Raw genomic sequence first — 26373 nt, 5'->3', positions numbered from 1 at the left:
GGTTTTTTTTAAAAAATTATCAATTGGGAACTCATTATTTGTGCCATAAATTGATGAATAATTCATTCAATACTGGCCGTGTAACCATGTGTTGAAGATACGACGTATTTAAGAGATAGTTAAGTGTCTCGTTATCGTTCCGTTCTCACAGAGGGCAAAGTTCAGGGTCAGGTAGAAACGCTTAAAAACTGATTTAGGTGTAGGGCACCAACACTCCCGTATGGTAAATGTTTGTGCAACTACTGAGCTTTAGAAAATAATTGTTTTTTTATGATAAGTTTCATTATAATTGTTCATATAAAATAATCACTAAAACTTATATAAAGTAAACACTAAACCAAAAGGACACATCTGGATAACTCATGTACAGTGGAGACGCCTCAGTGACAAATACTGATTGCTGAAAGGTTGTATAATAATAATAATAATAATAATAATAATAATAATAATAATAATAACAACAACAATGTTAGAGCGCCCCCATCTGATTTTCAGTGGTATTGGATCTTTGTGTGAGGGATCTTTGCGTTTAGGATCCTACTTGGAACCTCTGACCTTACAAAAAGGTTTGTCTTCCAAAAACAGCTTGATTAATTTATTCAATGTGTCAAATATTCAATAAAAAAGTGTCAGCAAGTAGCAAATAATAGTGACTGTTTACTGTAATTATACAAATCTATCAATACATGAGTTGGAGAACAAGTTTAAATGGAATGTGATAATCAGGACTGTACACGAGATGAATAAAGAATACACAGCACCATAATGACAGAAATATCTACATAGATATTATGAATACTGTAATAGAGTTAGGCAGTGTTCAACATCTCTAGCCAATTAGCAATACACTATGAGTCTAAAGGCTCCAGCATGTGAGATAGTCCTCAAAGATGCACAAATGTTATCAGTAAGAAAATTGGGTCCTAGATTACTCTTTATCTGAATTTACTTGTCTCTTTTCTTTTCAGATGACCAATAACCTGAAAGAAAGCAAAAGAAAGAAATGTTTCAATACAGGTTACATTGTAGTTTTGTAATTTAAGATTTTTTTTTTTAGCTTTTACACCATGATTTAGAGATAAAACAATGCACAGCATAAAACTTCAGTCATACTGTCTTTCCAAATGGTCCTTAAGCTGTGCCTCCTCCCACACATCTGGGCCAGGAGGAGGACAGGAGATCCCCTGTTCAGAGTTTAGCAGATTTAGAGGAGGCTATACCCAGCAGCATAGAGATGTCATTGGCTGCGGTCAACCACGAACCACCGTCTGCCACCAGGATGGATCCCGTCACATAGGAGGAGGCTTTGCTGGCTAAGAAAAGAGTACAGTGGGCCATTTCTGTCTTGTTTCCTGCTCGCTGCAAAGGAATAGACTGGAATGCACCAGCAGCCTCCCCGCGTGGCCCACCTGAGAGTGAAAGGAAAAACACTGATGAAGTATAATTAATGTATGACTTATCCATCAAACTACTACTTGAACTTGAAGGGCACGTGTCAAAACACCTTTCCACAAACCTTTCCACAAAGGCTGTGAAAAATTTCTGGTGCATCGGCTTCAGAATCTAATTATGTCTTCCCCATTTCGGGTGCCCCCTCTATACAAAATTTTACATCCACTGACAGTTTTTTAGATATATTTATAAACTTGGTGGAGGTATTACATTAAAATAAAAAAAAATTAAAAAGATCTTTACCCAATCTGCGGAAGCCCTCTGTGCCAGAAATAGGACCTGGAGCCACAGAGTTAACTCTCACCCCACTAGGACCCCACTCCACTGCCAGGTGCTTGGTCATAGCATCTGGAGATAGAAAAGGCCAAACTCAATCATGTGATGCTCATTTTGATGTTTTGAGATAATAAAAACAAAGATTTTACCATTTGCAGCTTTAGCAGAACCAGCATGGACCTGGAGGCCTTGTCCTCTGTATCCAAGTGTGGCAGAGATGTTGACTATGTTGCCACCATGATTCTGCACATGAAAATTACAGAGACCCAAAGTGGATGTCATGATCAATTACGTCTCAGAGAAAAAACAGCAGTTTACATTTAATTCAGAGAAAAGAATTCAGTTTGCAGATGTTTACAGTGACAAGATTGAAATACAGGGAGTGAATCTTTTGAAAGCCATTGATCAATAACCTGAAAATTTAATGCACATACAGTACTATCCTAATTATGAGCTAGCAAACAATTTCCTAATACCAACTTAACTTAGAACAAAGACATATTGTGAAACTCAGATAAAAAATGTAGAGTACCTTGAACCATTTCTCATAAACCACCTTGCTTGTGTTGAATGTACCCATAGTGTCTATCTCAATTACTGTCTTGAAGGCATTGAAGGATAGTGATTCAGCAGGACACAAGAAGTTCCCAGCAGCATCTGTCAAAACAGCACTGGGACTTCAACAAAAGTCAAAGTCATGTTACATCACTGAAAAGAGATCATTTTCCAGACAAGCTAACAAGTTGAATATTCCATTACGGATTTACAAATAAAGCACATTAATCAAAAATCTTGGAGAAATGATCTCCATTTAAATGACATAATTACAACAATAATCCCAGTTCAGCTCCAACCATAAACTAAGCAATCATCAGGTCATAAATATATTTATGTATTCTGTCACATACTGTTAATGAGGATGTCTAATCGGCCCAACTCTCTTAGCGTCTCATCGACAGCAGCTGCAGTGCTCTCAGGCTGCCTCACATCTACACACAGAGGGATGCAACGGCGCCCCGAAACAGCGGACAGCTTTACAGCAGCCTACGGACACACAATCACATTAGACAAGGTCATTACATACAAACAAAACATAGAACAAAAAAAGAATAGACAGATATGTGGGAATTCCTTATGATATAATTTTCTATCCCAAAAATACTTCTGTGGTTTGATGTGGGAAAAGTGTACTAGTTATGTGCTTCAATCTAAGTTGTTAAAGTAAAAACATATCATTTCAGTATGTGTGTGTAATTAAAATGTCACAAAACCAACAGAAAATTCTGGTTTATGATACACTGCCTGGCCAAAAAAAAAGTCACCGTTTGGGTTTCAATAAGCAAATTGCAGTGTTACGATCAGTGGTTGCTTCGGTTGGTCAAGTCTAGGCTCAGCAATATTATTCAGCAAAAAAGTTAAGTCAGCTGAGTATCTGAATGTAGTGAATGACCAGGCAATCCCATAAATGGATTTTTTCTCCTGGATGGGAGATATTCCAGGACAACAATGCCAAAATTTATCGGACTCCTGTGAAAGAGTGGTCCAAGGAGTGTGAAGAATCCAAGGAGTGTGAAGAATCATTTTGACACATCAATTGGCCCCCACAGTCCTGAGCTTAACCCCATTCAAAGTCTATGGGATGTGCTGGAGAAGACCTTGCAGAGTGGTTTGACTCCTATCGTCAATACAAGAACTCAGCCAAAAATTAATGCAATTCTCGACAGAAATAAATGTTGTGACGTTGTACGAGGTTGTCGAAACAATGCCGCGGCAAATGCCGCAATCAAAGCTACAGGCAGTCCCACGAAATATTAGAGTGTGTGACTTTTTTTTTGGCTGGGCAGTGTATATCATGTCATTTAAATATAGTTAGGAATCATGTATGTAACACAAATCTGAGAGCTAGTTTGATCTCTTATTTATTGAGTGAAATTTAGGATTGTGGAAATTACGTAAAGGGAATAACCTCTCTGAGCTTGTCCAAGTTCCTGCTCGCAATCACTGTGTCACAGCCATGCCTGAAAAACAAAGAAAGTTAATGAGATGAACACAGAATAGAAGCTGCAATGTGTTGCACAAATTTGAAGTGTAGTACTTCTTTAAAAGAGGCTGAATGGAAGACAGAGTAACATACAAAACAGTTGGCAGAGAAGGTGAAGTCAAACGCACCAAAAATGAGCTTAAGCAAGAGTAAATAAGTGAACAATTTCAACTTTGTCACAGAAACAATCTGTCTGTCATAAAACACAGCTAGGTTTCAAGTGCACCAACACATTTAACAGAATTTCAGTGTATGAACAAAACCTTGTGAGTTTTTTTATAGAGAAAAAATATGAAAATATTGATCATCTTCTTGTTATAATCCATGAAAAGTTGATAATTGTTTTCTTTGCTTGAAAAAAAAAATCAGACATCATGTTGTGGAGAAACACGTCATCCTCTCACCTCATGAATATTTCAGCTATCCTCAGTCCAATGCCAGACCCACCACCTGTGATAAAAGCAACCTGATCTCTGAAAATAAAATGAAATTAAACATCTTTATTTGCAGACACTTTATTGATTGCAGTAAAGCAATACTAGGGAATCACATTGAACAGAACTGCACTTGCTTACTTGAGTAAATCTGGACTGTAGATATGTGTGTACGAAGTCAGGCAGTCATCTGTGGCAAGATCTTCAGGCAGTGATTCGCCTCTTCTCTGTGGCTCTGCCATGCTAGTAAATAATGTAGATTAAAAAGATACTTGCATTGGCATCACGACAATAAATAAATGCATAGAAAAAAGCATTGCTTTAAGTTATTCTGCACACAATATCAGAAATAAGAGCATCCTGTACCAGTTTAGTGAAAGCATTTTTTATCTACCATGTCGTCTTTAGTAAAAAAAATCCCTAGTTACATACTTAATCATCACTTTTAAGCTTTTGTGTACATATGCTGTCGTTATTTTGTAAATTAATCAGCATCTGCATACCTTCGCATGACTTTAAGTAAATCACATTGGCAACATATCAGTATTTTACAACACTTGTTATAATAGAATCTCTCAATATCTAGCATACATAGCACTGAATCAAATGACACGCCTTTTGTTGCCCCGCAGATAGGTCAACTGTTAGCGTGGAGTACTGCTGCATTTGTTTAAAATATTCCACAATTGTGCTACTATTAGCATTTAGCTGTCACGTATATTGAGTTAAACACAGTTAGCTGAAGTACCTGCTCAAAAACAAGCCAGTTTAATAGCTTCGAACCCGAAGCACCGTCCAACTCCTCTGACATAAGACACTCCGTACCTGAGGTTTTTTTCCCTGTTGAACTTTGGACGAGAACTCTTTGGAGATGCATGAATGATGCATTGTGGGAAACGAAGTCCGACAGGGTTGTGTTCAAGATCACAAATCTCTCACTGTTCAAACCAACACTTTCGTTTAATGGTATGCAATGATACTCAGCACGGCCTTCACCAAAGCCGTACACTCCTCTCTATGCCTATCAGAATGCTTAGAAAATAAACCAAAGGCTATAAATTGTCCCACGACAAAGAACAAAATCTCTTAATCTCAAAAGTAATGTGGAAAAATCTGGATCTTATTTTTCTTTTGCTAATACGTAGTTTTTCTTATGTGATTTGTTTCATTGTTGATCCAAACTACCAAAAATGTATGCTTGTAATAAGTCTAGAAATAAAAGTAGATGTTATTTTCATTATCCATCACTTGTGCAGTTGTGGTGCAAGTGATACCACATTAATTACATTTAATCAAGTCAAATTCAAAATTAAAATTGACAACCATTTACATCTGGTGTATTTAATATTTTATTTGGATCCACACCAGAAATATCAAATCCCTTCATTTGCTGTGTATGTCTGTTTTTCCCCTGTTCCTTCTTTATATATTAAAGAGAGAGAAAATTAGGACCCATCCTCTCATAAATCTAGTAGTTTTTGCACCTTCCTGAAGACCAACAACTTTCTTGGCAGAAGTGAAAACAGAAATAAAACAGATTTAAAACTTTTCAGATACTGTGAGCTCCAGACTTCAAAGTTCAGGATTGATAGAACACATGCCAGAAAGGTAAACAGTTTTCAGACATTATTCTAAAGTGATTTTAAAGTGTATGGAGAAAAAAAGAAGAAAACCCCAATTCTGTTAATCACAGGCTGTAAAAACCAACATTGTCTATAAGATGGCATCGAGGAGGGCTTCCTCTGGTAAACCAACACTGAAACAAACGATCCAGGGTTTACAGTTTCTGGTCTGATTCTGATCAGTGTGCATTAGTGCAGAAGAGTGGTCATTATTGATCCATACTTGGGATTTATTGTTGGAAAAAGCGCCATGAAATGGATCCCTCAAATACTTAGGGGATAGATGTTCTCCATTACACAGGATTAGAGATGTAAGGCAAGCGCTTCTGTAATATGATTTGTTTTCCAACAAGCATAATTAAATTAGAATACAATGAATGATAGCCATTAGTTTAAGCTGTTTATACAACAGATGTTTCACTGGAACATGTTCACTTGAAATTACCTTTCGATGTTTTTGTATTGTTACACTTCACATAACACTGTGCTCAAATAACATTTTTCTAGAGTCTCAATATAGCTTTATAATTTGGATGTTTTTCCCTGCACTTTTCTTCTTTTACATAATATTAGGTAAATGGTAACAGGTCATTATGGAAGAACAATGCAATTGATATATCAATAAAATTGATATATTCAGAGCTAATTATTAACATTAGTGCTTTACAGTCTATTGCAACCTCGACTGATCCATCATCCAACAGTAACACTGATTCAGTGGAAAACCAAATTATGTTTCTGTAATTATGTGCCAAAGTCAAGCAATGTTGAACAACGTAAATCTTGTGATTTACACGTTAAAAAATTTTAAACATCAACTGGACATCTGGGTAAACGGTCACAATAATGTACATAACAATTTGTACAAAGAAAACAATAAAAACAGAAAAAAATAAATAACGCACCTTATGACGTCATCCTGTTTGGCCACCAGATGGCGCTCCCAAACAGCCTTTTCCCCTTTCCATACCAAAACCACACAAGGACACCTTGAATACTGTATGTGCAAGATTTTAGATCCGTTATGAGTTTCACTCATCTAATTGTGTTGGTGTCCGTTTTGAAATACTGACACATTTATTCTGTTAGTACTGATGATATCAGACAAACAACTGGGATTTTGGATTTTCAGGATATTATCATATTCACTTTTTTTAAAAAATGATTTTTCCAGAACTTACCATACAAGTCTTGGTACATGTCCATCACACTTTATATTATAGTGTTTTATTTAACAATCAGAGAATTCATTTTGCATTTGTAAGGCAGCATTATATACTTACAAGTACAGCATTGTTGTCATGGTGAAATCACATTTACGTGTGACAATCCCTGGGTGCAATGATACGATGATCTACTGCTACATTAATTACACGAGGACCGACATAGCCTAGCAACTATTCCAAATCAAGAAGGGTCACATCTGCAGAATCTATTTATGTAATAAAGTGAGAGGGATTTAAATGAATTTATACCTTTCATTTGCAAGTGAATTAAGATGCAACTCTTTCTTTCAAACGTTAAATAGCTGTGTTTAACAGGCTGTGTCTTATACACATTTTAAAGAAAATATCCTGATGCAGGAATATAAAAGGTATATACAAAAGGCTGCCATTATACATAAAACAGGACTCAGAGAAATACAGTTTGTGTCCCAATGAACTTGGCACAATTCAACGCATAAAGGCTCATTATTCTCTGCTGACACAGGGTCCAGAGCAGACCTACAGCCCCACAGCACTGACAGCTGGTGCTGGGTTCTGTCTTTGTGTCTCTTGCAGGTCTGTATGTGCAGCTTTTGTCTGAGTTTCTGCTGCAGGGTTTGACTTGGCGAACTGACCCTCGTTCTCCAGACCCACCAGCCTGCTGCTGACCTCCCACAGCCTGAGAGCTGTCTCCTCATCCAGGGCCTGGGGCGCTGGCTCCTTTTCCATCAGTACATCATAGTACCTTCCCGTTACTCCCTCCATCTCTTCAGACACAGCCAGGTAGATGCTGGGCTGGGCCCCCAGCTCTGGGCTCTTCACCATCATGGAGAAAAAGGGACCTGTAAGGGGTTGATTTAGGATAAAGGATTGTTTAAACTGTACGAACCTGATTTTCATCTGTTGTCTGTGCATTGTAACAAAAGGGAATGTGTAGTAACATGCATTACATTTATTCCTGTTCAAATCAGGTGCACATTTAGATTTGTATTGCATTAACACAAGGCCCTGAACACACAAACACACACAAGGGGCCTGTACACCTGCAGTGGGAGGTAGAGTGCTGGGAAGCTCCTTCATGGTGCACCCAAATGAGCAGCTTCTAAAGGGGGCGGTGCCTTCCTCAAGGGCGCCTCAGCAGCACTCTGGAGGTGAGCTGACGCCTCCCACTGTCAGCTCACACTCTGGGAGTTTTTGGGCGGGAGTGGAAATCGAACCGCCGATCTTAGGTACATTGGATGACCCGCTCTACCGCCCGCTCTACCACTGAGCCACAGCCGCCCCCATATTATGTATAATAAAATACACATAACATAGGACAATCTCTTTGTTTGTTTTTATATTTTAACTACATTTTTCTCAGAAGATCCTTAAGTACCATTTTTAACCACTTTGTTTTTGATCTCACTGAAGTAAAAGATATAAGAAAGTCCCTCAAAACTCACCAAACACCAAGTTTTCCCACTTGGTCAGATCCTCTGATCAAATCCCCCTGTGAGACTTTAAAACCAACCGTTTTGTGATGCTAGTTATGATTATAAGGTTCTAAAAATTTTGCAAATAGAAAAAATTTTAAAACCAAACTTCACTCACTTCTTTCAAATGGAGCTTGCTTTAATTGCTGCATATGTATTAAATAGGCATTTGATTTCTCTAAATACAGAAACCAATAAGAAGGTGGGATACTTACTGAGCAAAGTACTCGAGAACTGTGATTGGTGGAGCCCTGTATGCCTCCCGAGCTCCGTGGCAACAACGCCTGGGTGCACAGCATTCACTGTCACTCCTGTGCCTGTAATATATTTATACACACACACACGCATTTTTATTATTATTCTTAAAATATATAAGAAATGGCCAATCAGACACCAGAGCACAGGCCATACTCCCTCCCACACATGCCCACATATGAAACAACCAGTAGACGTGCCTTGTAATCGCTTGGCTAGCTCTCTGGTGAACAGAACATTGGCGAGCTTGCTCTGACAGTACGCCTGCTTGGTATCAAACTTCTTCTTCTCCCAGTTCAAGTCATCAAAGTCAATCTGTCCGATAAGATGGATGAGTGAGGCCAGGTTGATCACTCTGCTGGGGGCAGACTCTTTCAACTTATCCAACAGAAGATTTGTCAACAAGAAGTGGCCTGAAAAAAGAAAGAAATGTATAATAAGGTGGTGATGGCATAAACTACAGTTTATGAGAATGTAAGAGTGCTTGGCAAGAGTTTGAATTGTATTTGTCCGTTTTTTCATTCAAGCAAAATACCTAAGTGGTTAACTCCGAACTGCATTTCAAATCCATCTTCTGTTTTCCATGCTGGACATCTCATGACCCCTGCATTATTTATCAGCACATCCACATGCTCCTCTTCTGCAAGACAATGAAGATGCTAATTTAACTAACAATTTGTGTTATTTTATAACCTGAAATTGCACATGATGCATTTCCTGACCTTTTTTTACTTTCTCAGCAAACTCTCGGATGGATTTCATGGACGCCAGGTCCAGATGACGTGCATAAACTTGATGGTTGAGGGTCTTCCCTCTTATTTCCTTTGCTGCTGCCTCACACTTCGCCATGTCCCGACATCCCATAATGATCCGTCCCCCTTGTCATGTGAGAAAGACAAATAAATGAGACACTGACAATGAAATTTTAGTTTCAGACTTCATCTACTCGGACTGCAGCAACGCAGAGTGACGAGATATTCTCTCACACCTCTCCGAGCCAGTTCTCGGGCGGTCTCCTTCCCAATGCCTGTGTTGGCTCCTGTAATAATGACAGTCTTCCCATTGATGGTGGCCTGACTGGGACAACGTCCTCCTGTCATGTGGCTCCTGACAAGAATTACAGCACAGTTTGGTATCATCTAATTTACCGTTATATCATATACTAATATTACTCAATTTCATGCAAGCAAATTTGAACTTGTCTACTTTGTCGCGCGATATGTGTTTTATTGTTTTTGTGTTACCAATCAGTTGTCAAATCGTCACAGAACATAACATGTTAATATCCACTAAAGTACTTAAATTGTGTTAAATGCCAAATGTCATCAATAAAATTAACATATAGCATGGATTAAATATTTTTTGTCCCAAACTGTAAAAAAAGAGTGAAAAAATTCCAATAACACCTTGAAAGTCTATTCAATTCAATGCACCGACTCTTAAATGCAGTGTTGAGGCGGCAGCGCTAACCACTGCACCAAGGAGCCTCCAATCGAACTCAGTCGGTGACTCATTTCTGACAATTATATTCATTTTAAGGAATTGCACAAATTCTCCTGGGACAGTCAAGAGCTAATTCCTCTTTTTACGGACTAAAAAACAGTGAAATTCGTTGAATAGCGAACATTTATTCTGCGCATTAGGTTTTTAAATGCTGTGTCCAACCTTTAAATGTAAGATTAATTGCCTATCCAGGGTATAATCTACAGCTATATCATGATTAAAGGGACTTGTGTTTAATTGTAGAGTTACTCACTTCAGTAAAACAGCGCCTCCAACAACTGTTCCAAACACAGACAGAGGTAAAATATATTTACTCATGCCTCCCAATTAATACCGAATCAGAAATGTTTGAATAGGTTCACATCCGACTTGAAACTCTTATGATACACAAGGTTATGCGCGCACGAATAAAACGTCATCAAATTTTACTAACCAATCACAAGGGGCAAAAAGTGAACGGCATTGTGGGAAATGTAGTCCAGAATGAAACTGACTTTTCAAGCAGTAGACAGCAATTTCCATAACTTGAGTACGAAATATGAAAACAGAAGCTGAATATTTTTTATTTCTGGAGGCAAAGAAATATTGAGATGCAGATTAGAAATACAGCACCCCCAATTGTCATATCTATTGTATCATAATATAGAAAATATTAAAAAATATATAAAAAATATTTCAAATTTTCAATGAAGGACTTGGAATCAGTAGAGAGGATTATTTGTTTCAAGGTTGGTGTGAATTTGATTTTTTTTAATGATATGTTCAGAGCAAATGTTACTAGCTTCATTAGAAATAAGCGAATAATTTATTTTCTGCAGAAAGCAGACATTATAAATATGTTTTCATAGTTGTGTATGAACAACATTTTTATTTTGCATATACAAAACTGAAAAACTGCACTTTTTTGCTATTTCTTCCTGTTGGACTCAGAAAATTGGTAATGTATGCATTTTCCCCTCATTTTTTTCCTGTGGTAAATATTTGCCACAACAATACATAAACAAACATAGCTTAAAGTCTAATCACATGTGCATTTGCAAGATGGCACTTTACCCCTCAGCTTCAGTCCCAATGAAAATATGCCTCCTCTAAGATTGCACGTAGTTTATGGAGCAGCTTGGACACAAAGTATGCAGGGAAACTCTGTATGAAGTGAAAAAAACAAGGCCACCCCCTTTGCTTTAACATTTGGAAAACTTCAGATGACACACAAAAAAGTAAAATCTAGGACGTGCATCTGCGACTAAAACCTGAGTGAGTAGGAGCTGGGGAGGGAGGAGCAGCCCTGCTCTATTTGTCCATGGTTTAGAGGTGTGTGCCCCCCAAGTGTGTTCGGCCCTTGGCACTATCTGTTCTCACCCCACAGTTCTTCACCCTCTCTGTGATTTCTGTCAGCTCTCTTCTCAAGATCACCTTGAAGGCTGTTTGCCTTAATTTCACCTGAATGTTTCAACGAGGTACATAAAAAGTAACAATTCAATACCTACTCTTCTGCTACTGAACAAGGATGAAAAATGCCCCAGGTCAAAATACTTGTCTCAGGAAGAAAGAAGATCATATTCCTCTGTTCTCACCTTCCTCCAGCCTTTCATCTTCATTCCCAACTTCTTGAAAACAGCTTAACTTTCATATTCTTACAGTCTCAGCCTGGGTATGAGCATGGCCCATATACCTTCACTGTAAATGTAGGAAAACTAAAACGTTGACATAGTATATGCAGGAAAGAAATGCAGCATTTTGTTTTTAATTTTAAAGATGTTATGATGAAATGGGACTGACACAGATTTAAGACAGAATTAGATTCAGACTCACTTTTCAGACGCCTTGCAAGATTTGAACAAAACATTGATCCTGAGTGTGCAAATAAATTAAAACAAAGATCGTGGTTAGACAAATATAAAAGTGTAACAGAATAGAATAAAATAGAACATAATAAAACCAAGTTAGACAGACAAGGACAACAGAAAACAAAAGTAGAAAAGACAGAGAAAAGATATGGAAACGTTGATATTTAGCTCTGCTAAAGCCAAATAGTTATTAGTGTAGCGACAGCAGTGTAGTTGATCAATAACAGTATTATGGTGTGGGAGAATCAGGCCCTTTCAAGGTGCACCGTGCTTGCAATCCGAGCAGTTCAGCAGTCTGAATGCATCTGTGTAGAGGTTACTTTTTTAAATCTGGATGTTGTAGCCGAGATGCAGTGCAGCCTCCCTCCAGGGGACAGGTGATCGAAATGTCTGTTTGCAGTGGTGTCACTTGAAGCAGATAGCTCCTGCATGTAATGGCGTAGATGTTCTTGATGGATAATAAGGTGCATCCAGTGGTCTTTATTGCAGACTTTACACCCTCTGCAACACGTCCTGCCCTGTCTCAATGCAGCCAGTATATCAAACTGTGAAGCATGAAGTCTGGACGCTCTCTCCACCTCACAGCTGTAAAATGCCCTCAGGACCTGCCCTTTTCAGCTTCTGAAGGGCGTGCAGGTGCTGGTGGATAGGACTGCTATAGTTTCGGTGCACCAGGTGATTGAGTTGGACAGGTGGACTCCATGGTATCTAACAGAGACCATCTCTCCTGCTTCTCCGTTGATTTAGAGAGGAGCAGCAGCAGTTAGAGTCCTACAGAAATGACAACCATCTCCCTAGTCTTCCGGGCACTAAGGATGAGGTAATTATCCTTGAATCACAACATCAAGTTCTTCACTTCCAGCAGAAGTGCGAACCTCATTAGCACCACTTATGTTTCTCCATTACTAACTTAAAGCCATGATATTTTATACTATGACTCACTGACCATGAAAATCTATAATCTGACATCACATCAGTGTCATTAACAGTTTCTGAAGGGCGGTCATCCGCCTTGACCGGTTGGACGGGAAAGGAAATACACTTGGGATAGAGACAGGGCAAAGAACAGCGAGAGAGAGTAGCGGATAAGCCAGATAGAATTTCCAGTCCAAATTGTGCTTTATAGTTGCTAAAGGGATTTTCAGGCCTTTCGATTTCCTCTTCCATAATTGTTCCCCACCTGTCGAGCAGAAGCACAAAGACAGCGGCAGTATCTTGCGTGAAAAAAGCCTCCCACCCCCCAACAATACTCATATCCAGTTTGATCTTCCATCACTTAGCTTCTATAACAGGGACTGTAGCGGCTCATCTCTCTCCTGCTAGAGCAGTTCTTTCGTGTTTTTTTACTGCCTGTGGGTCAGAGAGGACTGAAATTACATCTGTGCTGTATGTCGTGCACATATGGTACATTTCACAATAAAGTTGACTTTATTAATTTGGTATCTTTTAAAGGGAAACATTATTTAATCTACGGTGACTTTCTTCTCAGTTGAGCTCAGTAACTTATGAAGATGCGTTAAATCTGGACATATAATAAAATCAATGTTTCAGCTACAACTTGATTTTCTGGCAAAGTCATTATAATTTGTTATCTCGCAGTTGTGAATTTTCCATGGATATACTTATTTAAATATCTTGGAACCGAAGATTTTCTTTTGCTTGCATCCAAATTCAGTTTTGATGTAGTTGGTTATTGCAACATCAAAATGGAATTTCATCCATTAAAATCTTGTAATTGTCTATATCATAATGGATTTATCATAACGGTAAATAATCCCTTTAAATGATTTGGATCCAAATCATGGATTGTTCCCATGGATTGTTCCTCTACCACTCCAGAGAAGTTTATCATTAACTGTTCATAACCTTTTTTGCCACTGACACACCTGACAACATCTGTTATTGTTTGATAATGATGAAATAAGGATATGCTGTTCTATCTGTCTTCTCTGTTCAGAATGCCAAATATGTCATCAAATGCGCATCAGGGCAGATCCTAGACATGGACAATAAAAGAGGGAGCTCCCCGCCAGTGAATTAATTGTAAGGCTTGTCTCGCTGTTACTTAAAAATGACAGCTGGCAGAGTTACTGCTTGAACTACTTTAGGCCTTAAGATGATGAATTATGTAAGACTGGAGCCACTTCTTCCTTCAATGTCGTAAATTTAAAATAAATAAAAAATCCTCGTGGGTACATTGAGGTTGTGCGTTTGGATGGAGAGCATCCAGGCGCTAGGACCCGAGACACGTGAGCGCGCAGTGTGCCAGAGGGTGGAGACGGTGAACAATGAGGGAGCTGGCTGGCAACACAAGTAAAGGAACATCAGAGACCCATCTAATCCTACCCCTCAACCCAAAGTCCCACTGGACGGACAGAACAGACTGACGGGCTGACAGGGAGAGCAGGATGCTGAGTTTGGACAGAGTGGGAACATCCTGATCCATACGCGCAGCAGAACGCAGAGATTTTGTTGCGCTCCTGTGTGTGGATGTGAATGAATGGGGTTGGATCGGTGTGTGTGTGTGTGTGTGTGGTTCTGAACTGGGTCATACGGACCAGCGGAGGAGCGAAAAGATAAACACACAGCCTCCTCCCGCTGCCTGGCAGGTTGAGATGGTGCGCGCACAGAAGACGGATCCCAGCCCGCGTCCTCTTCTCGGCATCCCGCATCTGATGAAGCTGCGACTGAATCAGCCTCCAATTAAAGTCACAAACTGAGGAGCATCTCCAGAAACAAAGCGGGGAAGGCAGAGGGCAAAACGCAACCACGCACCTCATCCAAGATTTATCAGCAGCGACTCCGAGTGCTTGTGAGGTTTTCAAGGGACCTGCGAGGTTTTCTTGGCACCAATAACTTTCTTCCAAACGAGATAACCGGTTAGAGAGCATCACATCAGAGCGCAGCAGCGCTGCTCGCCGAGCGGATGCAGGACCATGGAGGAGAGAGACAGGTCGCCAGCAGGTGAGCGAGTAACACTTGGAATCACCCTGAAGTGCCTGAAAGGGGGGCTCAGAACAGGAGAGTGTTGTTTCTTGATGTGATTTAATGGATCATTAAAAGCCTTTTTAGTCGGTATTTATTTTTGTCTAATGTGCAATTGATTTTTTATTTTTATTTGAAGAGGTTGGACCCATTAGCTTTGTCAGGATATTTATATTGTCTGACCTTTGATCCACTCACACAACACTATTAATACGTGAATAATACAGTTGCTTCATAAACAAGAATTATTGTTAACAGCAACAGTTTTTTGTTGTTGTTTTTTTGCATCAGCATAGAATTAATTATTATTACTGACCTTAGTTGAGCTGCGGGTTCATTTTCAGCCACATTACTCCTGATACTCGCACCTATTTAACTCCCACTGTGCTTTTGTGCCATAGATGCTTACAAGGTCCCCCAGTGTGCCTCACTTTAATGGCCCTTTAATACTTTGTCCAGGGCAAACAGGTGATATCTCATCGTTAATGCCATCTAATGCATTTAAATGAGCAGCTGACTTGATAGAGCAAACCCTTTAAAAGCAGTGCCCCCCAGCTGGTAATGGACTCTCACAGAGAAGAGCAGCCGTTACACATAGATTTGCCTTGTCACAAAAGTATTGGGCATTACAAGCATCAATAATGTCTGAGACAGCTACTTTAAAGAAGTAGTTTGTGCCATATTAAGTACTCAGTTATTGTTGCAGTACCTGGAGCAGGTATGTGTATTATTTCATGAAAAATGTGACATTATGCTGTCTGGCTAGAATTATAATCCTCCTCTATGACAAGGAAAGAAAATAGAAAGTACTGCCCATTTAACAACATGTAAATAATCCTGAGGAGCATGATCTCATGACACATGAGATCGGGAACAGGAAACCTTGACAATGACTAAGTCCATTATTTGGCGCATTCACGCTGCTGAAGCCCTCAAAACAAAATGTCATGAGAGCTAAAAGCATTAGCAAGCAAGTCTCAGCAGATTTAAAAGAAAATCAAACTAAGAGGTAGCTCAGAATAGATGATATAAAGAAGACAGCAATCATTTCTAGTCTTTTTTTAAATGTCTGATCCCACTGAGTGGAAATGTAGAAAACACAATGAATGACATGTCATCGTGTTACTGAGAAAACAGCTTCTTAATGACAGATTACCCTCAGCAGTCAAGTACACTGTACACATGTAAATATTTGCTGATGTGATCATAACATGAAACATGCATTATGTGTATTTATGTATTTTCTTACTATTTTCTCAATTTTATATCTTAGTAATTATTTCAATGTTGATTTATGTAAAGCATGTGTTTTTAGTTGTCTTTTTCATTCATTGCGTCCAACACTTGGTTTTTCTGCAGTTTTTTTTTTAACACAACCCGGATCCCTTTATGTGTCTTAGCTGATTCCAGCAGGGGGCCAATAGAAGCCAATGTTCCATCATAAGAAACGTGACATACTGTAAAGATGATCATGATGGATGGAGGCAGAGGTAGAGGCTAGCCAAATCAGGGAAAGGTCCACACTCTGTCCCAGCGGGTATCTGTACAGGCAGCCTGGAAAAGCTAAGAGCAAGTGATTTGTCAAAGCGAGTGTCCGTGATCTCAGCCACTGGTTCACCTATCACAGCACAGCAGGAGGTTTCCTCAGTTGAAGGAGGCAGTAAACCCACCAGCTCACGGGCTCTGATGTCCTGCGCAGTGATTTGGTTTTTATGCCTGAGTTGAGAACAGAGTGTCCTGAATATAACTGGTCATTACAAAGAAGCCCATTTAGCTTTAGATGGACTGATAGATTGATATGCATTCACGGAGACAGCAAAGAGAGCAACAGCAACAACAATCCATTTCATTTAGTGCATTTATAACATGTGTTTCAATGCGGGTGCTGGTTTCATTTACAGGTAGACAGTTAAAGAAGTCACATCAGTCGCATTGGATTTCACTTGTTTTCCTCTTGACCCAGATGCTATTTTGACTGTAAATCGGACGAAGATCAGTCTTCACCCATAATGATTCCCTCTCCAAGCAGCTAGTCCATTAGTGATGGACAGAGATAGATCGAGGCAATCCCTTTATTTCATTAGTCTTGTTTTACATTTTCTGGAGAACACGACAGGAGACGAGGGAGCCCATAGTAAAAAAGGGAATTACTGTGTATGTGAAGCTGCTGTCTGGTATATCTACCTCATGGTCCAGATGGATGCCCATGTGTACTGAAGTATCTTTGTTACAGATTAAAGTTCATCATTTCATTTGTTCAACAGATGATCTCCTTTGAGTGTGTCTTTGTTCATGCTTGAACATCATTTCCATGAATTCATTATGGGTTAATCAATATCTTGTCACAGTTCGTTGCAGCTGTATCACTCACACCGTGTGCTTTAGGAAAACCAACAGCTCACTGAAAGCACAATTACTGTACATAATAAGACAGACGTGAAAGTAACACAGATGTAATGTGCCCATCTGAATCAGTGATGAATGTTACCGAAGTTGGTGTTTGTAGAAAAAATACGTGAATAGAATCTACAGTCGTGCCAACACCCCTGTACAGCTATGCTGTGCATGTAATCCACTTTTTCCCGCCTCATTGGAAAATATCCATTTTAACATATGTGAATTTTTGATGCAAGACTTTCTCCAAGAACAACATCTTAACCGACCTTGGCTTTGAATCATTTTTTGTGAGGTGACGATTGTATTTACCAAATTTCAGTATTTTCTGAGCTAAATGCTAACAACAGCAATGCTTAAGTGATATATATATATATTCTAAGGTCATGTTCAAAGCCACTCCATTCCATTTTTTTTTTTTTTGCCTTCATGTGGTGTAAGTCAGGCTCCTTTTTTCAGGGCTATGTAAACACATGTATATCACACATTTTTCCAAATTAGATTTAATTAAATTCAATACGTGGTGGTAGACTGGATTAGATACATGTATATATGCAAATCATTCACAGTAAAGCGACATGAAAGAGAAACATATAATTACAATTTATAAGTCTTTTTTTTAATTGACTTTCTTTGCTGTTGGTGTCACACATGATTCTTGAAAATCATCCATTTTGCAGGACTGACTGAGGCTTTATTGGTGCGTGTAGCTTAAGAGTAATGTCCATAGAGCCTTGCTAGATTAATTTAAGATAACTTAAGGCTTGTCTTTGAGAAAAATGTATCTAGAGCACACATTAAAAAACGTACAGTCCACATTAAGACATGAATTCACAAGTGAAACTTTCAGAGCTCAGAGGCCAGCATCTCGATGGACAATAAAACAATGCAGAGTACAGAGACAGTCTTGACAAGGGACACAGTCGACAAGGGACACAGTTGCTGGTGTCACAGGGTTCATTTAATTTCTCATCCTCGTCCAAGTGTTTGTAGAATAAAAGGGCAACTGCGTCTGCAGATTAGTGTGACAGGGGGAGTCAGCCACAACAGGTTCCAGACTGTCTCTGTGCTTATTAGTACGGAAAACAGGATATTTGAACTTTTTTCTGGTACCAACCTGATTTTTAAGAGGTTTATGCTGCCAATGCACTCAGCTCTGTTTGAGTAATTGCTAAATGGACCGAGATTTACAATTTTTTTTTTTTGAAGAAAGTTAGAGGATGGAAAGCAGGTTGATGCTGAAGGATAAAAAGCTTGTATTTCCATTGTGACAATGACAATGTGACTTAGAGTTTTCATTACAGTTGAATATTGAGACTACTATTATTAAGACTTACCTCAACTACCCCAGTGAGAGTGATCAGACCAGAAATCTGTTTTTAAAAGACTTTACAGACGATTAAAAATAAATGGGTCCGTCTTAACAAAACATTAAAATCTGGCTTAAGCTAAATCCTCATTTTGTGGAGGATATGGTTATTACCTGCTTTTTATGAGCCTGACAGGAGAGAAGTGGAACAGGGGCAGCATGTGACTGTGGCTGTGCTTTAGTGCTGAGTTGTGTGGAGGCTCACAGCTGCTGCCTCTCAGAGGTAGGAACACAAGGGGCCTTTGACAGAGGGTCACTGTTTGAATGATGCACCAGATCCCCCTCCCACCCATCTCCCTAAACATTCACTAACAATCTCCTCCCTGAGACCACAGAACTTCATCCCCTCACTTCAGGGGCGATGCATTGCAGTTTCTGGTTCTTTTTTTTTCCAGCATCGGTGCAGCTGCAGAGCGCACCATCTCCCAACCACTCCTTACTTTTCAGGACACTTAATCCAGTCCTGCAAAGGAAATGAGTGGAAAGCATCCTGTGCCATTGGGTGGAGTGTGCTTTGTCTTTGGTGGGAGCTGAGTAATGTGATTAAGATCCATGCTTGAGTGCTGCACATTCAGCCCGTAGAGCTGACTGCAAGAACTGCCAATAAACAAGCATTTCTTCTCTGTTCGCTCTGATAGATTCTGTGGGCCCATGCAGGGTGGGCGGTCAGAGGAAATGTTCTTCCAGTCTGTCTGTCTGTCCAGCTTCAATGTTTAATCACCAAACCTGGACCGCAGACCAGCCTGGATCATGATCAAATGTTGTGTTGACTTGCTGAAGGCTATACAGTAGGCACACTCAGCATGACTACAATATTCATAGTCTCTTATATAACTATCTCCAAGCTTATGATACGATCAAGAAGCAAGTTTAATCTTGAGAAATGAATAAGGGACGCTGTTTCTATGGGGTTTTTTTCTCAGACAAGGAGCGATGAGGCAAGAACACAGGGCTGCATGTGGTCTCTTTCCAGTTTTCAGTGTGAAAGCTGTGTGTATTACAAGATAGCAGAGGAACTGTTCAAAATGTCAAACGTCTGAACAAAACTTTCTCATTTAAATCACTGGTTCTCAGGAACTGATAGCAGGGAGAGAAGAGCTAGGACCAGATCTCTTGTCTTTGAACAATGGATGAAAAAACCCCACCAGAATTGCAAACAGTTTGTACTGATTTAATTTCAATTACGGTAGTTTGAATATGCGTGAGTGTTTTGCATGATCAGACGGTTAGATTTGATTGTCAATATGTAGGGAGGGGGTTTGAAAAGAGACAATCATTAAGTAAGATCATTAGTGTGATCCACTTTATTTCCTAAAAAAAGGTCCATTTTGTCTCATTTGCACAATAGTTTTAATTTTATTACAGTTTACTTACTGCTTGCTCAAACACCAGGGAGGGCATTAACATGCACACTCACTCTTTTTTTTCCTCTCAGTTGGTGCATTTCGGGTGACTCCATCTAAATTTGGAATTAAATCAAAGATATTTTCAACACCTAGAGTTAGTTTGACCCAATTCATGTTTTGCACCTCGAAAATCAGAAATAACGGCATTTTTGTACTTCAACAATTTGACAAAAGTGCCTGCGACAACCATCATGCAAATTAATTTTGTTTTCCAGGTAAAAGTGAGCAACACTTTTTCTCACGTTCCAGCTGTATGTGAAATGAATTTGTGTGAACGCTTCAGAGCCGTCACAGATGATTTGTGGCTTCCCATAATGACATGTACACACCTTGAAGCTGTCTACTCTCTCCATTAGTTTCCATTTGTTAGTCCCTCTACCCAGTCATATTGATTTTCCCCATAGCTGTCTGCCAGTAAGTGCTGTCTCAGACTACCTAATCTGTAAACTGGCCAGAATGATCTAGAGGGACAGCAGGAAGTCCAATCCATTTTCTGAAAGCATTCTCCGAATTGATGGATATGAAGGTCCGTTAAACCCCTCGTGATTTATACACCTGCTGGGACACAATGTACAGTCAGGAATACATGGATGTCTTCCAATAGAGATGAGGTGCTGAAGAGTTTTCTGTCATAAACACGTACCTGCATGAATTTCATATTCATCACCTGTCATCACCAGGACAGAAGGAAACCTGGCTCTGAGCAGTTTTCTCTCCTCCTCATTTAGCCTGCCCCACAGCGTCAAGGCGACATTGTCGCTTTCTCCCTCCGGACTGGGCCGCGTGGGGAGCAACGGGGGCTCCCCAACATCTAAGATGGGTTACTGCGGACGGGTGCCTGTGGAGGACATGCAGGCCCTGGCCATCACCTCTCTGTCAGCAACAGATGTAGCCAAACAATACGAACACATCCGCGAGCTGGGAAAGGGCACGTATGGCAAGGTGGACCTGGTGGCACACCGGACTCAAGGCAAGTAGATAAGGGTATGAGAAGATCAAAAATATGGATGAAGTTCTTTATTCTTTTACCCTGTTTTATTATGAAAGGCATAACTCAAAAGAAGAATCTCATAACTCCAAATCCACATTGTTCCAGTGTGGCTTGAATCCGAGAATAATCAGTTAAGGCAGATCAGAGTGTTCCAAAGTCTCAAGGCACAGTCCTGACATTTTAATGTCTACACAGTTAAAAGGGCTTGTCATAGATTTTTAAGTCTACCGTTCAATTTTCTATTGTAAGAAAATCAAGGTTAGAGAGCTGTCTCAGTCTGATAGTGGTGTAACCTCATGTTGTTGAGTGCTGCACAGAAAGTCTGAGAGGCTTGCTGGGATCAGAAGTGCCTCTGAGTTTCACCAGCTGTGATTATGAGCAGCTGGTTGTAGGTGTGTGATAGATGTGAGATTCATTCATTATATGTAATTATATGAATGGATGGACCAGTTGTTCCAAAGGCAGGGTCGTGTAGTTGGACGTCTCGCTTTGGTGTTTTTAGATATTCAAATCATGTGTTTACTTAATTAACATGTTTATCTTTGAATTTTAAGGCACAAAAATGGCGCTGAAGTTTGTTACCAAGAACAAGACGAAGCTGAAGAGTTTTCTGCGAGAATACAGTCTAACTGGCTCGCTCAGCTGCAGCCCGTTCATTATCAAAGTCCTGGACGTGCTTTTTGAGACTGAAGACAGCTATGTGTTCGGACAAGAGTACGCGCCCGCGGGGGACCTTTTTGACATCATCCCCCCACAGGTAAAGCTATCATTCTTCATGCCACCAATCACCACCCTCACTCAGCCAGGGATGCTCCAATCCGGTCGCCATGTTAAAACATAGCAGCTCTAACAAGCTCTCCTGGGATTGGAGACCTGTCTTTGTCCTGGTTTTTTCTCTGCATAGAGATCCCACTTTTCCAGTGCTGTTTCAGTTGATGCGGTGGTAGTGCATGACTTCAAGGGTCTTCTGTAGACTCATTAAAAATGTTTGCAGCGGAGCTCAAAGCAGAGACTCTTCTTTTTCAGCTTCACGGTTTTGGAGCATCTGACTTTTCAACCCATCTTTTCCTGTTCCTTTGAACAGAACTGTAACCCACTGAACACATTTTTGTATTACCTCCCGTAGGCTCATCTTCTACAAAACTTGCTGTATATTACGTGAATCAAATCTTCAATAGATTTTTCATTTCTATTCCTTTTTCTGTGTCCTCTCTACTCAGGTGGGTCTTCCAGAAGAAATGGTTAAACGCTGCATGCAGCAGCTGGGCCTGGCCCTAGACTTCATGCACAGTAAAAGCCTGGTGCATCGGGACGTCAAACCTGAGAATGTGCTCCTATTTGATCGCGAGTGCCGCCGCATCAAACTGGCGGACTTCGGTATGACCCGACGTGTTGGCTGCCGTGTGAAGCGTGTGAGCGGCACCATCCCCTATACGGCGCCAGAGGTGTGTCGTGCAAGTCGTTCCGAGGGATTCCTTGTGAACACCAGTCTGGACGTGTGGGCTTTTGGTGTGCTGGTCTTCTGTATGCTGACAGGAAATTTCCCTTGGGAGGCAGCGCTGCAGGCCGACGCCTTCTATGAGGAGTTTCGGCGCTGGCAGAAAGCAGGATGTCCTGCAGGAACATATCCGTCTCAATGGCGGCGCTTCACTGATGATGCCTTGCGCATGTTCCAAAGGCTTCTTGCGTCTGAGCCAGAAAAACGCTGTGGGGTCAAGGATGTCTTCTGCTTTGTCAAGTACGAGCTGGTCAGCGAACTCAGACGCAGAGCGTCTTGCCGAGCCAAGAGAGGTGAGAGGTCGAGCTCAGGGGCATGTACCAGCAGTTGCACTTCCTCCGGTTCCACCACTTCATCACGTCCCTCCCACAGACACCCCGAGCCCTGCACACCTCCAGGAACATCCTGCCTGCGTCCAGCACCACTCAAACGTAGTGTCCTCTCCGACCCTTTGTCTCAAAGAGAGGAGTCAGGGCAGCACCAGTCTCCTGGCCGAGACAAGAACAAAAGCCAGATGGTGATGGCAACTGCAATTGAAATATGTGTTTGACCATGCTCATGTTAGCACTGGAGGCTGGATGGCTTTTCGCAGTCATGACAAGCTGTGAAGAGGTGCTAATGACGACCACAGACACTCCAGTGAAAAAAGGAGAGGTACTTTAACCATGAAAGAGAAGCTCAGGATCACATCCCCGACTGTGGAAACAAACACAGTTAATCAGTGGTATACACTTTGACAGCTTATCACTGGCACATGCTGTTTTGGTTTTGATTTGTGACCAAAGACTTCCAAAGCTGAGAAGTCATGCAGGCAGTGTTTAGGAGTCCGCTAACATTGCACCTCTCAGCAGCTTGTTCTCACATCCAGACATGTGTGTCGTCTGCCATACACTGTGGAGGTGCTATTAGCAATTACAGTATATCCTTTTGCCACTCATCACACCAGTTGTGTTTACATCATAGATCAGCACTGGTATGTGTTGATCTCAGAAAGTTAGCTGTGGAGAGGACGGAACTTTATCTAAACAGGAGCTGTTTCAGCCAGCAGTTTGGTGATTTTAGTGCATTTGACCATCACCTCGCCTCACCAACTTTTAGTTCATAGGATTTATCATCAACTTTTCAAATGAAATATAAAGAGAAAAACTCAAAAAGATCTTAACGTAGCAGTTTGTGTGAGATGTCTTTTCATGTGCGCTATTAGTCTTAGGGACAGATTCTCAGAAATAGACTTCACCTCAGGAAAAATCAGTGGGATACTTCCTGTTTTATTATAAATGCAAATCTACTGAATGGCTGGAAGACACAACTGAACTGCTCTCAGCAAGATTCATCTCCAACGTAACGCAACAGAATACAGGGATTGCCCATTTGTGAAAAAAATGGTGAACAAAGAAGAAGGGAAGAAATCTCTTTTTATTCTTTCTTTTCTAGTGTGTGTGTTTGGATGTGCATAAATGTGTTTCAAATGCTAAAGCACAAGAATTTTCGATAGAGTGTAAGTCTTAGTGAAATGTCAATTCTTTACTGTAAATACTTTGATATTTCTAGGAGTGCACTGTAATATCAGGTAGTCAGCCATGTAGCGGTACTAATTTTCTATGACGGCAAAGCTTGCGAGGGTTTTACAGGTACTGTTGGGGCAAGGCACCAAATGTAGCAACAAAATTTGACAAAATGTACAGTACATAATACAATAGATGAATAGAAATATGATGGAGAGCTTATCACAGTTAAACATGATAGCAGCTGCTGTTCTGTTTTTTCTGTTTTGATTTTATTTCAGCAGGACCCTGTTTTCCTCGCCCAGGCTTGCACAAATTAGCAAACACTCCAGCGTTCTCCTGTCAATATAACCTTGAGCAACATCATCATAAAATCATTATGCTTCCTGGTGTCAATGAGCACAGCCCATTCCTTTCTCATTCATTCAGTCAAAACTACCGCAGGTCGACACCAAACAAATTACTTTTCCGGCATCATTAAAGGTGCTTGAATATTTGATTATCTACATGGAATATTAATACAATAACTTCCCCGCTCAGAAGTAGCAACCTTAGTCTCACCTTTCATTAATGTTCCTTCCCATCTCTGCGGATTCATCTGAATTTATCAGCTCAATGGCAGATGCCAGGTCTGAATGTTCTGGGGGGATAATTCTATATCCCTCATTGATTGATCCTGGCCGTACTGCTTCATCTTCCAGAGATACGCTGCTGATGACGAATACATCTCATGATCTCCTCATTACCATTCATTTTCTTTCTTGAATGTGCATTGCTGTTATGTCAATCAGATGCCCATGATCTTATGACTGCGTGAGTGTTTGTGTCTCTACTTTCTTTATTTACGACACTGAATCCCTTCGTGGATATAGTGGCAGCATGGATTTTTCTGTCCTCCTCTTGAAAATCAAATTTAATTGAGTCCACGTGAAACAACTGGTCACAAATCCACATCTCAGACACCCATGATAGATATTTATTATGCTTAATGACACATTTCTGCATATTTGTTTTTCCCAGTATTTTACGAGCTGTTTGACAGATCAAAGTCTTCGTCGCAACACATCAGGCTTAATCGAAGCTGTTGATGGTCCTTGTTGTTTTCCTCATTTTTTTCCCCATCCTCACACTTGATTCTCTGCGTGTTATCTCTTTGAGGCTGATGACTTGTCAAGGAGATGTATGGTATCTTTCAAGAGGCGATCGATGAATAGAGTGGAGCATACATACATACAAACACACACACACACACACACACACACACACACACACACACACACACACACACACACACACACACACACACACACACACACACACACACACACATACACTGTATATACATATATATATATATATACTGTGTATATATATATGTGTGTGTGTGTGTGTGTGTGTGTATACGTATATATATGTATATGTGTATATTTATATATATATATATATATATAGAGAGAGAGAGAGAGAGAGAGAGAGAGAGCGAGAGAGAGAGAGAGAGAGATTGTCAAATTATGTTGAGTTATTTGAAAGCTGTAGACAGCAGCCAACTATTAACCTAGTTCCCTGACCCAATTATCAAATTGAATTATCTCTGCCAGCAAGTGTTTTTGTTGAATCTCCTGTAAATACTGTATGTACTGTGTGTCAAACAAAAAAATACATACGCAAAATGATAATATATGTTGAAATAAATTTATGCACTACATTGTATGGCTCCAAGGTGTTTCTGTGGGTTGTTAGACATGCAGTGTGGGCAGAGCTAATTCAGCCCAGCTTTGTAATGCCCCGGCATTCAATGAAGGTCAGCTTGAGTCACATGTGATTTCCCGAGGCTTTGGTGTGGTTTTCTTGTGAACCCCTAGATTATTTTAAAATGCCAACTTCCTTCTGAAAACTAAATTAACACATCTGTAGATAGGAATGTTTATCTGTTACCCTCGTAGAGAAAATGAGTTCAAGGGCAGCAAGAATGTCAGATAGGAAATGTGAACAGTTATCAGCCCAACGCCTCATCATACTCAACTGTTGTATCAGAGTATGGAAGTTTCCTCAAGGTGTTATCAGGTTGAGTTCGGACAGTGGTAGAAAGCTCTAGTAGTGCATCGGCCTCCAAGG

At 40.2% G+C, this 26373-nt stretch overlaps 3 protein-coding genes across 5 annotated transcripts; 1 reads left to right on the top strand and 2 right to left on the bottom strand.

Moving 5' to 3' along the window:
* Positions 1-565: 565 nt before the first annotated feature.
* On the bottom strand, positions 566-5075 carry decr2 (2,4-dienoyl CoA reductase 2, peroxisomal). Of its 3 annotated transcripts, none has more exons than XM_068305588.1 (10): positions 5029-5075; positions 4345-4446; positions 4174-4242; positions 3695-3746; positions 2637-2772; positions 2261-2385; positions 1878-1971; positions 1696-1800; positions 1221-1409; positions 566-980 (listed from the first exon to the last, which is right to left on the bottom strand). In XM_068305588.1, the coding sequence occupies exons 2-10, from the start codon at positions 4443-4445 to the stop codon at positions 946-948; spliced, it is 906 nt and encodes a 301-aa protein (XP_068161689.1). In that variant the 5' UTR covers position 4446; positions 5029-5075; the 3' UTR covers positions 566-945. The 3 variants fall into 3 exon arrangements, 2 of the variants coding, with proteins under 2 accessions (XP_068161689.1, XP_068161688.1); XM_068305587.1 differs by having other exon boundaries at positions 4952-5057; XR_011034058.1 differs by having other exon boundaries at positions 567-980; positions 1114-1409; positions 4952-5057.
* Positions 5076-7051: 1976 nt separating this feature from the next.
* LOC137588295 (retinol dehydrogenase 13-like) lies at positions 7052-10655 on the bottom strand. The gene is made up of 7 exons (XM_068305273.1): positions 10517-10655; positions 9749-9867; positions 9483-9638; positions 9296-9400; positions 8961-9173; positions 8721-8822; positions 7052-7872 (listed from the first exon to the last, which is right to left on the bottom strand). The coding sequence occupies exons 1-7, from the start codon at positions 10579-10581 to the stop codon at positions 7550-7552; spliced, it is 1083 nt and encodes a 360-aa protein (XP_068161374.1). The 5' UTR covers positions 10582-10655; the 3' UTR covers positions 7052-7549.
* Positions 10656-14609: 3954 nt separating this feature from the next.
* sbk1 (SH3 domain binding kinase 1) lies at positions 14610-25459 on the top strand. Its single transcript, XM_068305785.1, has 4 exons — positions 14610-15074; positions 20993-21234; positions 21810-22012; positions 22476-25459. Exons 1-4 carry the CDS (start codon positions 15037-15039, stop codon positions 23301-23303), a joined length of 1311 nt encoding a protein of 436 aa, XP_068161886.1. The 5' UTR covers positions 14610-15036; the 3' UTR covers positions 23304-25459.
* Positions 25460-26373: the final 914 nt, after the last annotated feature.

Source organism: Antennarius striatus, chromosome 21 (genome assembly GCF_040054535.1).
Source record: "Antennarius striatus isolate MH-2024 chromosome 21, ASM4005453v1, whole genome shotgun sequence".
In the NCBI taxonomy this organism is placed as follows: domain Eukaryota; kingdom Metazoa; phylum Chordata; class Actinopteri; order Lophiiformes; family Antennariidae; genus Antennarius; species Antennarius striatus.
The sequence above is the reverse complement of the archived record's forward strand: the minus strand, read 5'-3'. Positions and strand labels throughout refer to the sequence as shown.